Below are 15,786 nucleotides of genomic sequence, written 5' to 3'. Positions count from 1 at the left end.
CAAGACTTACGCAAGCGCAACGAGACCAGGCCATCGGTATGTCCACCATGGGAGTCTCGCAACGTCACATTGCAAGAACGTTCAACTGCAGCCAAACCACCATCAGGAGGTTGTTGATACGCTATCAGCAGACAGGCCAGACCCAAGACAGACCAAGATCGGGAAGACCGAGGGTAACAACTGCGGCTGAAGATCGCTACATCCGGCAGATCCACCTTCGAAACCGATTCGTCACGGCGACGTCAACAGCGTCGACGGCACTAGGCCATGTCATCAGCCCCAGAACAACACTGCGTCGTCTTCGTTCAGCTGGTTTACGACCTTACCGCCCCTTCCGTGGGATGGCCTTGACCCTTTTACACCGTCAACGCAGATTGCGATGGGCACGTATTGTACGTCGGTGGCAGCGACGTGACTGGGCAAGAGTGCTGTTTACAGACGAGAGCAGGTTCTGTCTATTCAGGAACGATGGCAGAGTTCGAGTTTTCCGACGAAGAGGCAAGCGTCTCGCGCCAAACTGCGTAAGAGAGGTTTATCCGTTTGGTGGCGGAGGCGTCATGGTTTGGGGAGGGATTTATGACCAAATGAAGACGCAGCTGGTTATTGTGTGAGGTAATCTGACTGGCCAGCGATACGTTGATGAGGTACTGAGACCTGTCGTCGTTCCATTCCTCCAACGACAGCCAAGAGGATCGATCTTGCAACACGACAACGCAAGACGTCACACTGCCCGCATTGTTACAGACTACCTCGAGACCGCAAACGTCATCGTGTTGCCCTGGCCAGCCAACTCACCAGACATGAACGCCATTGAGCATCTCTGGGATCACCTTGACCGCCGTTTGAGACAGCTGGTGCCTCCTCCAACTAACCAACAGGAACTTGAGCAAGCTCTGTTAAACCTGTGGAACCTCATCCCTGTTGACGTCATCCGGCGACTGACGACGCCAATGCTGAGGCGTGTGCTTGCTTGCATTGATGCCCAGGGTTGTCACACTCGCTACTGATGACTGTAGTCCTTCATTTCTGTGGATACTGTGACTTTACATGCACTTGCCAGTTAACTTTACATTTGTGTAATTTTTTCTTCTGACCCCTTGTCTCTTTCATTGTGTTTTGTGGCCAATTGAATGCCAATATTTTAAAGCATTTTTCAGAGAATATTTCACAATGATTCCTGTTTATAAACCAATCCTCTTAATTCTTATATCTGCCTTTGTTTCTCTTTTATGGGCTCAAGAAGTGGGTGAAACCTTTCTTTTGCCTGGTAGTATATTTCCATCAGATGGGAACACAACTTTTAACAATAAAGAGAAGATTTTGTAGGCTCTCTGACATAATACTGAGAAACTTCACTGCCTTGAGAAGAAATACTCAGGTTGCAGAGAAAGATGGTTAAAATTTTTTGAAGCAGTGCAAAGACTGACATCAAAAGGAAATATAAATATGAGAAAACTATATATCCATTTACCTATAAGCTTGATGCAATTAGAAAGAATCATTTCCTTTTGACACGATGTTTTACAATACCTTTAACACAGAAGGACATAAACAGTGTGACATCCATTTTATTCAAATGTGGCGTTTTAGACCACTGTTGTGTGTTGTAAATAACTGAGTTAAGGTCCGTTAAAGGTCCGTTTATACAGAGCGCGAACGTGAACGCGAACGTGAACGCGAACGCGGTTTTTCGTCCTGGAATGGTATAGTCCTTTTATAATGGAACCGTTCAAATAGAGTGTGAACGCGAAAGCGAACAAATATTTGTTCGCGCGAACGACCGCCGAGATTGCCCCCAGAGCGAATTTTTCAGAACGCCGCGGCGGATTTCTTGCTATCAGGTTGTATCAACCAATCAGGAAGTACCACCTCCCATTGCATCATTTCCAAAAATAGAAACTTGTAGGCATGGCTTTTCCAAGAAAACGCTACTCATAACCAGTCTACGTTGCTTGTAGGGTATGGCCGATGCTGAGAAGATGGATAAAACGGAAGTCTTGATGTTAGAAGTGGCAAAAAATACGGTTTTGTTCGACAAATCTGATAAAGCTTACAAAGAGACAGTCAAAAAGAAAGATATTTGGAAGGCAATTGGAGAGAAAATTGGACAGACAGGTCTGTGATTGAAATTAATTTCAATTTATTTTGCCTGTGTCAACAATGGTATGAAACTAACATAATTGTATGTACCAATTCAATTATTAAACACGTTTTAACTTTCATGTTAGCAGTCATCATAATGACACCATTTTAGCTCTGAGAGAACTACAGGTACGTCGAAAAAAATAGAATATGATGGAAATGCTTAATATTTTTTTAGATAATATTTTTTTCTGATTTCAATGACAATGTCCTACCAATTAGCAAAATTTCAAGAACAACTGTTTGAAATATTTAACACTTTATGTAATAAATCCTCAAAATGTATGATTTATACTTTCTGAACCAACTGACAAAAATATTGACCATTTTCATAATATTCTAATTTTATGAGACGTACCTGTATATGAAGGAATTACGATGTTATAAAGCCTGCGTCTCACACTGACAGATCTGATACACAGGAATACAATAAACACAGGCAATCTGTTTGTCTATCTGTTCTCGTTATTGTCTAGACAGAGCTGTGAATGATATTATCTTCTTTGGGGAAATTGACTGTTGTCACACTTTGTTTAAAACGTCCTCTGAATGTGTGGATGCATGTCTATGTCCTAATTGGCATGTCCAAAGCATTCTTCCATTTGCCATGTGACTGCTCCTGCTGGGGAGACGAAATAGTTTTTGAACTGTTCTCGCACCTCAATGGCTGCATCCCTAGGTCGATGGCCTTCTCGCCTGAAAGGCCTCAATACACCATCGTGGATGTCTGTTTCCATGGCCTCCACGTCAGCCCCGTGTGCACCGACCTCCAGTTCACCACACAGCATGTTATGTAAAACTATGCTTGCTTTCACTGCACACTCCACATTTTCAGGTGACAGAGAGAGTTTTCTGTGATACATTCTCCACCGATTTGCCAGTATGCCAAACGCGTTTTCAGAGATTCTCCTTGCTCGCGATAGTCTGTAATTATAAATCCGCCTTGCATCATTCAGATGAGAACCTGGGTACGGGCGCATCAAATTGGTCATGAGCGGGAAGGCTTCATCTCCTACTATTACATGAGGACAGGGTTGATCATCCACGATTAATGGTTTGTCATCCGGTAGGGCAAGCGTTTTGTTTTGCATCTTTCGAAACAATGCAGTGTTTTTGAAAACGCCAGAATCACTGTTTGACCCGTATGAACCAATATCCACAAATGTAAAACGATACCGATAATCCACGAGGGCCAGAAGAACGATTGAGAAAGATTTTTTGTAATTGAAGTATTTACTTCCTGAACAGGGAGGCGCCTGAATCAATACGTGCTTTCCATCTAAAGCACCTATGCAGTTTGGGAACTGCCATCTTTCACGAAATCCCCTTTCAGTTTGCCGCCACATTTCTTGAGTTGGCTGAGGTAGATGAATTGGTTGAAGTTGATTCCAAATCGACTCGCATACTTCACGTACGATTGCTGCCACTGTCGCAACCCCCACACGGTAACTCGATGCTATGGTGTGGTAGGAATCCGCAGTTGTCAAGAACCTGAAAGCAAACAAAAGATATTAATAGAGATCTGCATTTCTGTTTCAGGTAAAGAAGTGGAAACTCGTTGGAAGAATGTGCGTGATGGCTTTTCTAAATATAAAAGGAAGCTGAAATGCCAGAGCGGGGATGCAGCTAAACCAGTCAAGGAATACAAGTACGCAAAAGCTCTGTCCTTTCTAACCCCCTACTTGGAAGACAGACCCACCAGCAGCAACTTGACAGAGGGATCAGATGAGGACCCATTGCCACCAGACACCTTCTCTGACGAAGAAGATGATGCAAGTCAAATATCTGACATCCAGCCACGACATGATCGACCAGTTACACCACTGAGCACCAGTGTTGCCTCCTCAAGTCAGTCCAAGCGAAAACAAAGGTGCACTCAGGATGATTTGGACGCCACCTTATGTCACTATTTGAAGAAGAAGTCACGTACTCCTGAGAAAAGAGAGGAAAAGCAAGATGATGTGGATCTGTTCCTTCTGTCAATGGCCGGAACAATCAGAAAGCTCCCTGCACGTAAACGGGCCGAGGTTAAGTTTAAAATACATAGCGTCGTACATCAAGCGGAAATGCAGTGCTGCTTCCCTGAAATGTCGACACCAGTTGATATGCAGCCCATGAGTGAACTTCCGAATTTGACCTACACCCGATGCATGACATCTCCTGCGCATGACATGCAGCCAATGGGCAGCCAGCCCACCGTCAGAAGCAACTTGGAATCAACCTTTCAGGGCTTCCAGTCGTACTCCCAGTTTCTGGACTCTCAGGGATCGTGATGACCACAAGGGCATCTTTGTTTCTTTGAGTTATTATAATTTTAAATTGCAGATGAAAATTTTAAGGAAATATTTAGATTTAGGAAAATATTGCTAAACAAAATGAGAAACACATAACAGTGTTTATGCTAATTTTGAACATTTGAACTGTTTTCATCAAGATGCGATGGAAAGGAAATGTTATTGTTTTCATTTTGAACTGTTTCAGTCAAGATTCGATGGAACAAACTGTAATTATTTTCATTTTGGACATTTGAATCGATAATACAATAATTACGATTATTTTTACTACTGCTTCTTTTTCACTCGAACCTGTTATAAAGATTTACTGCACTGAACACAAGCATACATAATAAATGTTTGAAATGCTATTCAAGTATTGTTTTAGTTAACGAATGCATTGTATAAATAAAATCTTTTAATTATAATTTTACACGTTTTTTAGGGTTTTGTTTTTTTGTTTTGTTTTTTTTTGTTTTGTTTTGTTTTTTGTTGTTTTTTTTGTTTTTTTCTTTTTTTAATTATTTTTCCATCCTTGTCAATGCGTGTCTGCTACAGTATTTCCCACTGAAATATAAACATTGCAGATCCAAAATTAACTTATTATAGGGAAAACACTGAAACTTGACTTACCTCAAACAAATGGCCAGTCGTTCTCTTGGGGTGATGGCCTTCTTCCAGTTAGTATCTTGTTTGTAAATGTCGCCTCGAATTAATTCCAAAATGTAGTCAAATTGCTCCTCAGTCATTCGAAAATATTGCTGAAATTTTGCAGGATGAAAATACAGTTCTTGGACGAGGTGGTGGTACTCTCCATATTCACTTCTTCTCTGTAAAATGCACGGACACACGCCTCTTTCTCTTTCTACGCTGTTTTGTGTATAAATACAGAGCTATGATCTCTTCCGTGTCTGACTCTGCCTGTGCCATGATCCAGAAAGACAAAATTTTAACTCTCACAACAAGAAAAAGGCGAGCCGCCCGGAAAGCTGTCGATGGTTTTCCGCGCTCTATTTGAACGGCCAAACTGCTAAAAAGTCGCGTTCGCTTTGGCCGCGTTCGCGTTCGCGCTCTGTATAAACGGACCTTTATACCTATACGATTTAATGTGTCGAAAGTTTGTATACATTGGTTCATTGTCACCAAATGAGGAATGTATACCTACAGGCTGATATACTGGTATGGAATTATACAGAACTATAGCAGAATTGGACTCATTTTCATGGTTTCGCATGAGTGAAGCGCTCATCAAATCGCAGAATGTCAAACACACCCACAACAAAACAGACATTTCAACTTTTTCACTCGAAAGTGAACCTTGAGTCATATGGACATCTGGTGTCGTGCAGCAAAGGTTTTGGAAACATTAATGACCTATCCTGACAGAACAGCAGCGCGTTTAAAGAAAAGGTCTTTTGCTTCAAAACGCACGACCCAGTCTCTGATCAGGAAACCTACTTCCTTCATTAGAATTGGACAGTGGATAGTACAGTGCATCTGAAGAATCCAGATCTAGCTACTTGTCCTAATTATAATGATTACAACCAGTTTTAACAGTATGCCACATTCTGAAAACGTAAAAACTAGCTTAAATCCACGAATAACAAGTTTACTGCCCTACCTGATCTCCAGTCCAAGGAAGGTTGATGGTTCAGGTAAGTGTTCCAGTCTCTTCGTCGACAATGCGCCTCATAACAAATCCAGCCATATCGTATACAAGCCCTCAATCAAAAAGGACGTTCCAGGTCAATAATCCCAGGGCCAAGTCCCAAAACGACGTTTTTGTCACAAATTACCCAAGAACGAAGAAAGTATATAAAGTACCACAATAGGAAGGAATCATACCAAGAGAAGCAGTTTTGTCAGTTTCCAAAGATGTAGGAAAGACGTTAGTTCTAGGTGACTAGGTGAAATCAGTATTAGAGATCATGTACCATGTTAGAATATAACTTGCCGATAACAAAATAGGTATCTCAGTTGCGCTTGGAGGTGGGGGGGGGGGGCTTCGGTATATTGCTGTCCAAGTAAAGACAATTTACTTAATTAATTAATTACTTACTAATTAATTACTTAATTTACTTAATTAATTGGTGCAGATAAGATGTACTGTCTGGGGAGTCTTTAGTTTACGGTTTAGTGAATAAGAAAGATCGGACCTAATGAGGATTACTAGTTTATACATATAGTCGTATTCATACGAGAACAGGTATAGGTCAGCCAAAAGGAGGCACAAAGGGTACCATCGGAATACCTATACACTGTTTCCCCAAATTTCGTACAGATGTTATTAAAGAAAAATTCAAGCCACTCAGTGAACATGAAACCATCCCATGATTGGTAACCCTTGTATGTATTTGAACTGAAAAGGTTTTGTGCCTTACTTTGACGTCAATGTAGCAGTGACCAGTTTTGTTAAACACTGAAGCAATTAATGATGAAATTCTATCAATTAAATCTGTGTGAGGAACTGTAGTATAGAGAGTGGTGAAATCCCAGGTAGATACGTCGTTATACTGTACGTGTATTTGAGCGTCTAGTTCTTCAGTGAAACGATTTGAGTTTTTAAGGATCCAGTTTGGTTAAATTTGTTTCAATTGCACAACAATAATTTTTGCCAAAATGATCGTACTTCTAGTGCCTTCGTTAAAAGAGTGGAAACAAGTTTGGCGGTACAGCTCCTCGATCCCGCAATCAATCGAGCTCTGTGTGTGAGATTCTGCAGGTTTTACCTCTTTCCGTTTACACTACTTTTTTTGCAAGTTTTCAAGTGCCGAAAGGACAATTTTTTACTAGCTCTCATATTTATCTTTCTCGGCTCTCTATACTTGGAAGCCCTCACAAGTAGATTTTGAAGATCATCATTATTTACAATATTAAGGTCACCAGGCAAAACATGTTTACACGGATGGTAGGTAAAAATCTGACGATTCAGTCACAACTGTATCTCCAGAGGTAACCATGCAGATGGATATCTCTTTCGGGTAACTTAATTTCTAGGAACATTTTGGAAAAGTCACCGGTACACCAATGTCCTCTTCTCGTAAACGCTATAATACTCTGAGCAAGTTGCCATTATGAATAGAGGTCTCTTGCGCAAGTGATTTGTAGGCAAAATTGATTGTAACGGCCATGGCAGCATATGTTTTTTTTGTCACCATGGTAGTTACATGCATTGCCATGGTAGTTACAATCAACTTAGCTAACGATCACTTCGTGAAAGCAACCACAGATCTTTCATGCACAAAGGCATTCAAGCACGTCCCATGATAACGGCTTACTTGGTCAAGAACAACGCGGAGAGGAGTTGATACCTTATCAGGGCCACAGACACCATGACGCGGGAGATATTTTTTTTTTTTTTTTTTTTTGATTGGTGTTTTACGCCGTACTCAAGAATATTTCACTTATACGACGGCGGCCAGCATTATGGTGGGTGGAAACCGGGCACAGCCCGGGGGAAACCCAGGACCATCCGCAGGTTGCTTGCAGACCTTCCCACTTACGGCCGGAGAGGAAGCCAGCATGAGCTGGACTTGAACTCGCATCGACCGCATTGGTGAGAGGCTCCTGGGTCATCGGGGGAGATAGTTCACTGGTTTAATCTATGCATCGAAACCGTCGTATACCGGCCGTGAGCCAATAAGGATGTTCCAGGTCAATAATTGCGAGGCCAATTCCCAAAACGACGTATAACCAAAGAACTAAGAAAATATGTGAAATGATTAAGGTACCAAAATAGCAAGCAACCATGCAAAGAGAAGTTGTCGATAACAAAGTATGTGTCTCAGTAGTGCTTTGATTGCAACTGTTTGCAACATGTATTCAAGGGGCCGATCTAATTCAACACGATGAAATGAAGAAGAGCGCCTGACTCCAGATCTGATTCTGTCAATGGTTTTCCTTGGTCAATGACCAACCCTTGGTTTCGTATCGAGCGAAGGCTTCATAGTAATTTTTAAACAACGATGTTTCAAATGAAACAAGTCTTCTAATGACATTGGGATAATTGTTGGAGAGCTACTCAAGGTCCTTCTTGAAGGAAGCGTTATGTTGTAACGGCTGTAAATTCTAAATTGTACACTGTCCAATAAAAGCATGAAACTTGGCAGGATTGTAGATTATGTCCTTTTGGAGACATTCAGAGGTAGAGCCATCGTAAATAAGCTCTTTTTCGACCACATAGACCATTTTGCTCCCTCCATTGCTGAAAAAGACATTTTTTTAAATATCGTTAAATAATGAGCATGCTGTGATAACAAGTATTACACCTTTACTAGTAATGCGATGATCCCACTGTACGTTGGTACAATCTAAACAGCCCCAGGCCTACATTATGATATTATTTGTATATCCCATGATGATATAACCCTAACACCATGCCATGACATCTGATGTGCGCACAGTAACACAATGCCATGACAACTGCTGTATGCACAGTAAAACCATGCCATGAAATCTGGTGTGCGCACAGTAACACCATGCCATGACATCTGGTGTGCGCAAAATAACACCGTGCCATGACATTGGCTATGTGCATGCATGTAGTAACACCGTGCCATGACATCTGCTATGCGCACAGTAACACCGTGCCATGACAACTGCTGTGTGCACAATAACACCGTGCCGTGACATCTGCTGTGGGCACAGTAATGCTGTGCGTGATATCTGCTGTGTGCACGGTAACACCATGCCATGGCGTCTGTTGTCTGCAGAAACATACACGTGCTACAAAGAATAAGTTGATATTTGTCTTGTGGTTGAATGGACAAAATACTGACTCCACATTCTGACATTGTGTCTCATAGTCTGCGCACAAAAAGAACGCTTGCTCGCGATAAAAGCGAGCGCGATAAAGCAAGCACTTGTAATGTTGTTCAGAATTTGCTTGTGCCGCACAAAAAGCACGCTAGCTTTATCGCGCCTGCGATGTCAAGCGACGCTTGGAAAGCGTAAAGAATCAAAAGTTAATTCTTTATCGCGAGCAAGCGTGTTTTTGGTGCCCCCCATGTGTGTTGTCTAGTCACGATCTGGCAAGTGCAGTGTGTGTTTTCTCCTCTGACAGTCCGACCAAAATGGATGTGGAGTCTTTGATATCAGCTGTGTTTCGAAAACCTGCAATTTGGGACAAAAGAAGGAAAGACCACGCAAACCGCAACGTTGTGAATCGTGCTTGGAAAGAAATTAGGGAAAAGCTGAAACATGATGGTAAGAATAACTTTATTGTATGTATTTATTCATGGCTGCTTTCATTTATTTTCATTGTGCTCCATTGCCTCTATTCTGTAGTACAAGCCCCCCCCCCCCCCGTTTCCCTCTCCCTCTCTCTCTCCTCTCTCTCTCTCTCTCTCCTCTCCCTTTTTTCCTTTCATGCCCAATATCTTTCTCATTATTTCCTTGGACCCTCTCGCTCTAGCCAACTCTACTATAAGCTTATTGTAATCTACTAACAAAAGAAAATCGAAGACAGATCTACTTTTATATTTACAAGAGCAGCGTCTGGTCAGTTTACAAAAGCTTTTAATGGACTTTGGCCCAGATTGTTCTTTGAAGGTTACATTTTCTTGCTGATAGGCTATTGAATATATTGCAGAGGATATCTACTGAAGTATGCTTTAAAAACATCCCTAACAGTTTTTGAATCATTACATGGCCTCCCAACACGGTCCCAAACTATGCCTTGGTTTTCAACCGAAACTTCGTTGAGGTTTTCCACCATGCCTTCTTTGTCTATTATAGTGTTATGCAGGACACAAACACATTTTACAATGCGATCGGCAAGCAGCACGTCTGTCTCAATTTCTTTGTTTAGCAAACGCCATTTTGCTATCAAAATTCCAAACGCACATTCCACGGTTTTTCTACTTCTTGACAATCTCTTGTTGAAGCAGTCTTCATCAAGAGGGAGATTTGTTCCACTGTAGGGTTTCAAAACATGAGTCATTAATGGGTATGCCTCGTCAGCAATGAACACAAATGGGGCCACGACATTGGAGTTTGGCAGGGCTGTAGGCTCTGGTATATGCAGTTTTTCTTGCACAAGAGCACGATAAAGGCCCGAGGCTTGAAAAGTACCTCCATCGCTTTGTTTCCCGTGTCCGCCAACGTTGATTGTCAGAAATTTGTAATGAGCATCAACAACAGCCTGCAACACTATTGAGAAATATCTTTTGTAGTTATAAAACATGGATCCTGATTTGCTGGGACAACGGATTCGAACATGCTTTCCGTCTATCGCTCCTAAGCAGTTTGGGAAATTCCAAAGATTGTAAAAGTCATCAGAAGCCGATAGGAATGTTTCCCTGGTTGGAGAGGGCATGTGCACTGGTTTCAGCTCATCACATATAGCAGTAACAGTTTCAGACACAACGTGTGCTACAGTGGAGGCACCCACCCGGAAGTTGAAGGCAAGGGTCTTAAAAGATGAACCGGTTGCAAGAAATCTGAAAAAAAGACGTTCATCATATTAGTTGTGTCTCTGAAAGCGACTTTTGAATTGTGATATATATATTTGACTTGCTGGAATGGGGCAATCATTATGACTCAGTTTATGTGAACTTTCATCATTGACAATAATATTGTATGCAAGCACTATATCATAAATAATAATGTGCTGTTAACTTTTTTGTTTTCAGAAACTGCACTGAAGAACAAATGGAAGTCCCTGCAAGACTACTTTGCGACAGAATATAATAAAAGGTCTGTGCCAAGATCAGGAGACGCTGCAAGCAATCACCCACAATCAAAGTGGCAGTTTTTCAATCAGCTTTTCTTTTTGAAAGATATTGTTGCGCCGAGAACTTTATTCGACTCCCTAGATCTGAATAACTTTGAAGGTAATCAACCAAGCCCGGGGATTGCGGATGAGTCTGCAACAGAAGTAGACACCCAGGGCAGCAATGTGGAAAGTCAGGGACCGGACACATTTGACAATCTTACAGCGTTTGAAGCACCAGAGCCTGGGCCGTTCCAGGAGTTTTCTCCGGGGCCTCCGTCGAGTAAACGTACAAACACAAGAGCAGGGCTCCCCAAAAAACGCAGTCGAGACAGCTCGGACAGTTACAGGGAACTGATAGATATAGAAGAAAGAAAACTTCAATACTTAAGTCAAAAAAGAGAAAATGCCGAGCAAACAAATGATGCTGACTTCCAATTCCTCAAATCATTATACCCATACATGAAAATGGTCCCTGAGCACCTGAAACTCTGCGTTCGCAATCGAATACAGTCAGTTCTGCAAGAGTTTGTATACCCACCAACAGTACAACAACGTTCACAAAGCCAACCTCAAGATCTGGATTTACAATTGCGAGATAACACATCGCCCGCATTGTCTTACCAAAGCTATAGCACAGGTTCAACACCTAATAGCATTGATTCCTACACCACTCAGCCAGACTCTCATCATTTCCAGTGCTAATTGTTTTCATTATGATCGTTAAGACATCTGTCAACGCCTGAACAAAAGATATTAAGCAGCGTTTTTGTTAATATATTGTAATCTTTATGTTGGTTTATTTTTTCATCTGTTATCATTTCTACACCAGGCACATTCATTTAGACTGCTGAAGACAAAGAGTCATCAAATGATCCTTAATTTTGTTGTACTCAAATTGTATTTTACACAAGATACTTAATATGCCAGTTAGGCGTAAATGATTTTTTTTCTCTCGCAAGTGGAAAATCATTCTAATTCTTTACGAACAGTGATCTTTTTTAAACATCTATGTTGTTGATTTTATATAATCATTCTATAACTAAGACAGTTTCTAAGTTTGTTGGCTGTTTTCTATGTTTGTTTATTGTTTTTTGTGAGTAACAACCTTTTTAATTCTACTCTTCTCTCCTAAAATGTCCTCACCATAAGTTTAAAACAAACAAGAGATTTACCTGTTGTAGTTCATAATGGAGATCAATAAACTTTATGATACACGTTTACACAGTCTTAGTTCATTGTGTATGCATGAATATATATTTACAGTTATTACTTCATACTTATATATATAACTGTATATACACATACGTTTCAACTAAGGGTGACTCACCTGAGCGTAATAACTAGACGCTCCTCTGGCAGAATTGGTTGTTGGCGCCAGTTGCACCAGTTCTTTGTTATTTTTGGCTCAATTTTTTCTAAGATATACTTGAATGTCTCTTGGCTCATTCTCAAGTATGACTGTTAACGAGAAGGGCTCCTTTTAAGAAGAGAAAACAAGTGTTGATATTCACCTTCCATTCGCCTCCTTTTATTTATCTCATGAACGCCCATTCTTTTGCGTTTTCCTAGGATAACTTTCGGCAAAACATTGTCTAGCAACAATAGTTCGTCTTCACTTGAATCCGCCTTGGTGCCAAATGACAAAATTCTACCAGTCGCAAGCGCGATTTGCAATCTGTCCATATGTCCACCTCAACGACAAGCAAGCGCTTTCATTTCACGTGCTTGCTTTATCGCGCTCGTTTTTATCGCGAGCAAGCGTTCTTTTTGTGCGCAGACTGAGCCAACCAACAAACACTGGCGTTTGCTCTCCAAGATGAATGGCAACGAATCCCACGTCATCTCATCAGGCGACAGGCCTTTTCTATGCGTCGTAAAGTTTTGGCATGCATTAAAGAAACGGGTGACCACACGCGATATTGATTGGTTTTGATACTGACTGATTTAAAAAAATAATCAACTTTTTGTATACTCTGCCCATTGTTAACCAAGAGGGAAAGGCTATTTTTCTACCCTGCTCTGTTTATTCACATGTAAAATGATTTGAGGGCTGCTTTGTCTATTCTTACTCAAGACTTTCAATATCTAAAGTCATTGGTCTTCTCAGTATATTAAACTTCAGTCATCCTGTCTTTTGTTTTGGCAGAATAAATTAATTTGAACTCTTTGTAAATTTTCTTTTCGCCATCAGTTTATAATGAATCCATTTGTAATATAGAGTAAGAAAACTGAAAGAGATCAAGCAATATAGCAGATATACATAAATGAAGAAAACATGTTATTCACTTAGTAAAAACATTCTCAACCATTTGACCCATCAGCCAACTGGGAATTATGGTGGCCAGTTGTGTGTTATATGTATATCAATACAGTAAATGTTAGGAAACCTGCATTATGACGACAAGTTGTATGTTATATATGCAGGTATGTCAATGCAATGATGGTAGGAAACCAATATTATGGTGACCAGTTGTATTATATACGTGTCAATATCGTAATGGTAGAAAACCAGCATTATTATGACCAGTTGAATGTTATATGTATAAGTGTGTCAATACAAAGCATTTTAGTGGCCAGTTGTATGTGATCTGACAACCCGGAAAGGTGGATTTTAGGCACTGTCAACCTGTGTCATGTCGACTCGGTGAAATGACAACAGGTTGATGACTTAGAGGTTGCGATGTAATTTTCTGTCTTGTTTGTGCTTTTTCAGTATAATAAAATAGATTTTTTTTTATTTGTTGTTTTACGCCGTACTCAAGAATATTTCACTTATACGACGGTGGTCAGCATTATGGTGGGTGGAAACCGGGCAGAACCCATCCGCAGGTTGCAGGCAGACCTTCCCACGTACGGCCGTAGAGAAAACCAGTATAGGCTGGTCTTGAACTCACAGCGACCGCATTGGTGAGAGGCTTCTGGGTCACTACGCTGCGCTAGAGCGCTAACCGACTGAGCCATGGAGGCCCCAATAAAATGGATGGTGCATGTCTAGGCGTTCAGTATCACGAATAGTTAGGTCTTGACAGACCATACTCCAATAGTGTTAAGAAATCAAGATACTGTATGACAACTAATGCATTATGTGTATAATGCTTTTTCATGACATCAGAATAATAATCTGCAACTTTGTAAGAATGAGTGATGTGAGTGCTTTAACGTCGTACTTAACAAGTTTTCAGTCATATGACGACGAAGGGATCCTTAGAGTGCATGTAGTATGCCTCCTTGTTGCAGGACGGGATTTTCACAACTCTTTTATAGGTCTGCTTTACTGAGCCGAATTACTGAAGACAAGTAACTATACTAACACAGGTCAACCAGTCGTTGCTACTATCCCCTTAATGCTGAACTATCTCTTTAACCCTACCAACTGTTGCTATCGGGGCCTATCTGGGGAACTTTGTAAGATGACACACAATTAGATTAAGCATTTCAAATACAAAGTTAACTGCAGTTAATCTTATTACACGTAGCATGTTTTGTTCCTATTCAGAGTTTGCAATCCAATCCCATCAAATGTCAGCTTATTATGAGTGAGCGAGTAAGTGAGTGCTTGGGGTTTAATGTCGTACTCATGCTCATTATGAGGTCAAGGGCCACCGTAGCTCAGATGGTTAGCGCGCTACGCAGCGTAATGACCCGGAAGCCTGTCACCAATGCGGTCGCTGTGAGTTCAAGTCTAGCTCATGCTGGCTTCTTCTCCGGCCATACGTGGGAAGGTCTTACTTGCGGATGGTCGTGGGTTTCCAAAGGGCTGTGCCCGGTTTTCTCCCACCATAATGCTGGCCGCCGTCGAATAAATGAAATATTCTTGAGTACGGCGTAAAACACCAATCAAATAAATAAATAAATATTGATACTGAGTGTCTGATAATGATGGATTGTTCTCCTTACCTGAAACACCCAGAGCAATGCTAACAATGAAAACAGTTACCTTCATCATCAAGGAGACCAAATGGGTCATCATCTTTGCTGACCTCATTTGTTTGGAAAAAACATTTGAGAAATAAAGGCATTATATAAAGGATGAAATGATTGTGATGCATGATATTTTATTAATTGATTGATAGCGGTACGATTTTTTTCAGTCATATGAGAGCGATGCTTGACAGTGTTTCAACACTCACACGACACGAACTAGGGTTCAGCTGAAAACAAAATCAGTCTGTGGGAAAGAAAACAACAAAATATGAAAAGATACTTTCTTTACATGTACATAATATAATATTAAAATTATTTTCATGGTTGTCCTGACTTTTGTTTTATTCTATATAAACTTATCTACAAAATATTAAGTTGGGAGGACAACAATCAATGCATATAAATCAATGTAGACAGTTATCAATAAAATTTTCAATATGTACTTTCCTTCTTGTTTTGTGGTGTATAGGAGACATCAGCCTCTGTAAAAACAACATGAAATGAACAAAAGAAATTGTAAATAAAACATATTAAAGAGAAAAGTAACAGAATCATAAAAAATGTGACAATAAGCATAAAACATATAATTCTGTTCTCTTACCCAACACACACATAGGATTTTTTTGATCCTGTTGATTAATTAAAAATGCCTTTAAAAAAGATACTTGCAACTTGTTACTGAACACACTCCAAAATATACTATCCAAAAAAAGAAACGCATAGGTGTTTTGT

General features: G+C 40.6%; 1 protein-coding gene across 1 annotated transcript; it reads left to right on the top strand.

The window, feature by feature from the left end:
* The first annotated feature begins 9,487 nt into the window (after positions 1-9,487).
* On the top strand, positions 9,488-11,832 carry LOC135474942 (uncharacterized). Its single transcript, XM_064754637.1, has 2 exons — positions 9,488-9,620; positions 11,048-11,832. Exons 1-2 carry the CDS (start codon positions 9,488-9,490, stop codon positions 11,830-11,832), a joined length of 918 nt encoding a protein of 305 aa, XP_064610707.1.
* Positions 11,833-15,786: the final 3,954 nt, after the last annotated feature.

This window comes from Liolophura sinensis, chromosome 9, assembly GCF_032854445.1.
Source record: "Liolophura sinensis isolate JHLJ2023 chromosome 9, CUHK_Ljap_v2, whole genome shotgun sequence".
Taxonomy (NCBI): Eukaryota; Metazoa; Mollusca; class Polyplacophora; order Chitonida; family Chitonidae; genus Liolophura; species Liolophura sinensis.
The sequence above is the reverse complement of the archived record's forward strand: the minus strand, read 5'-3'. Positions and strand labels throughout refer to the sequence as shown.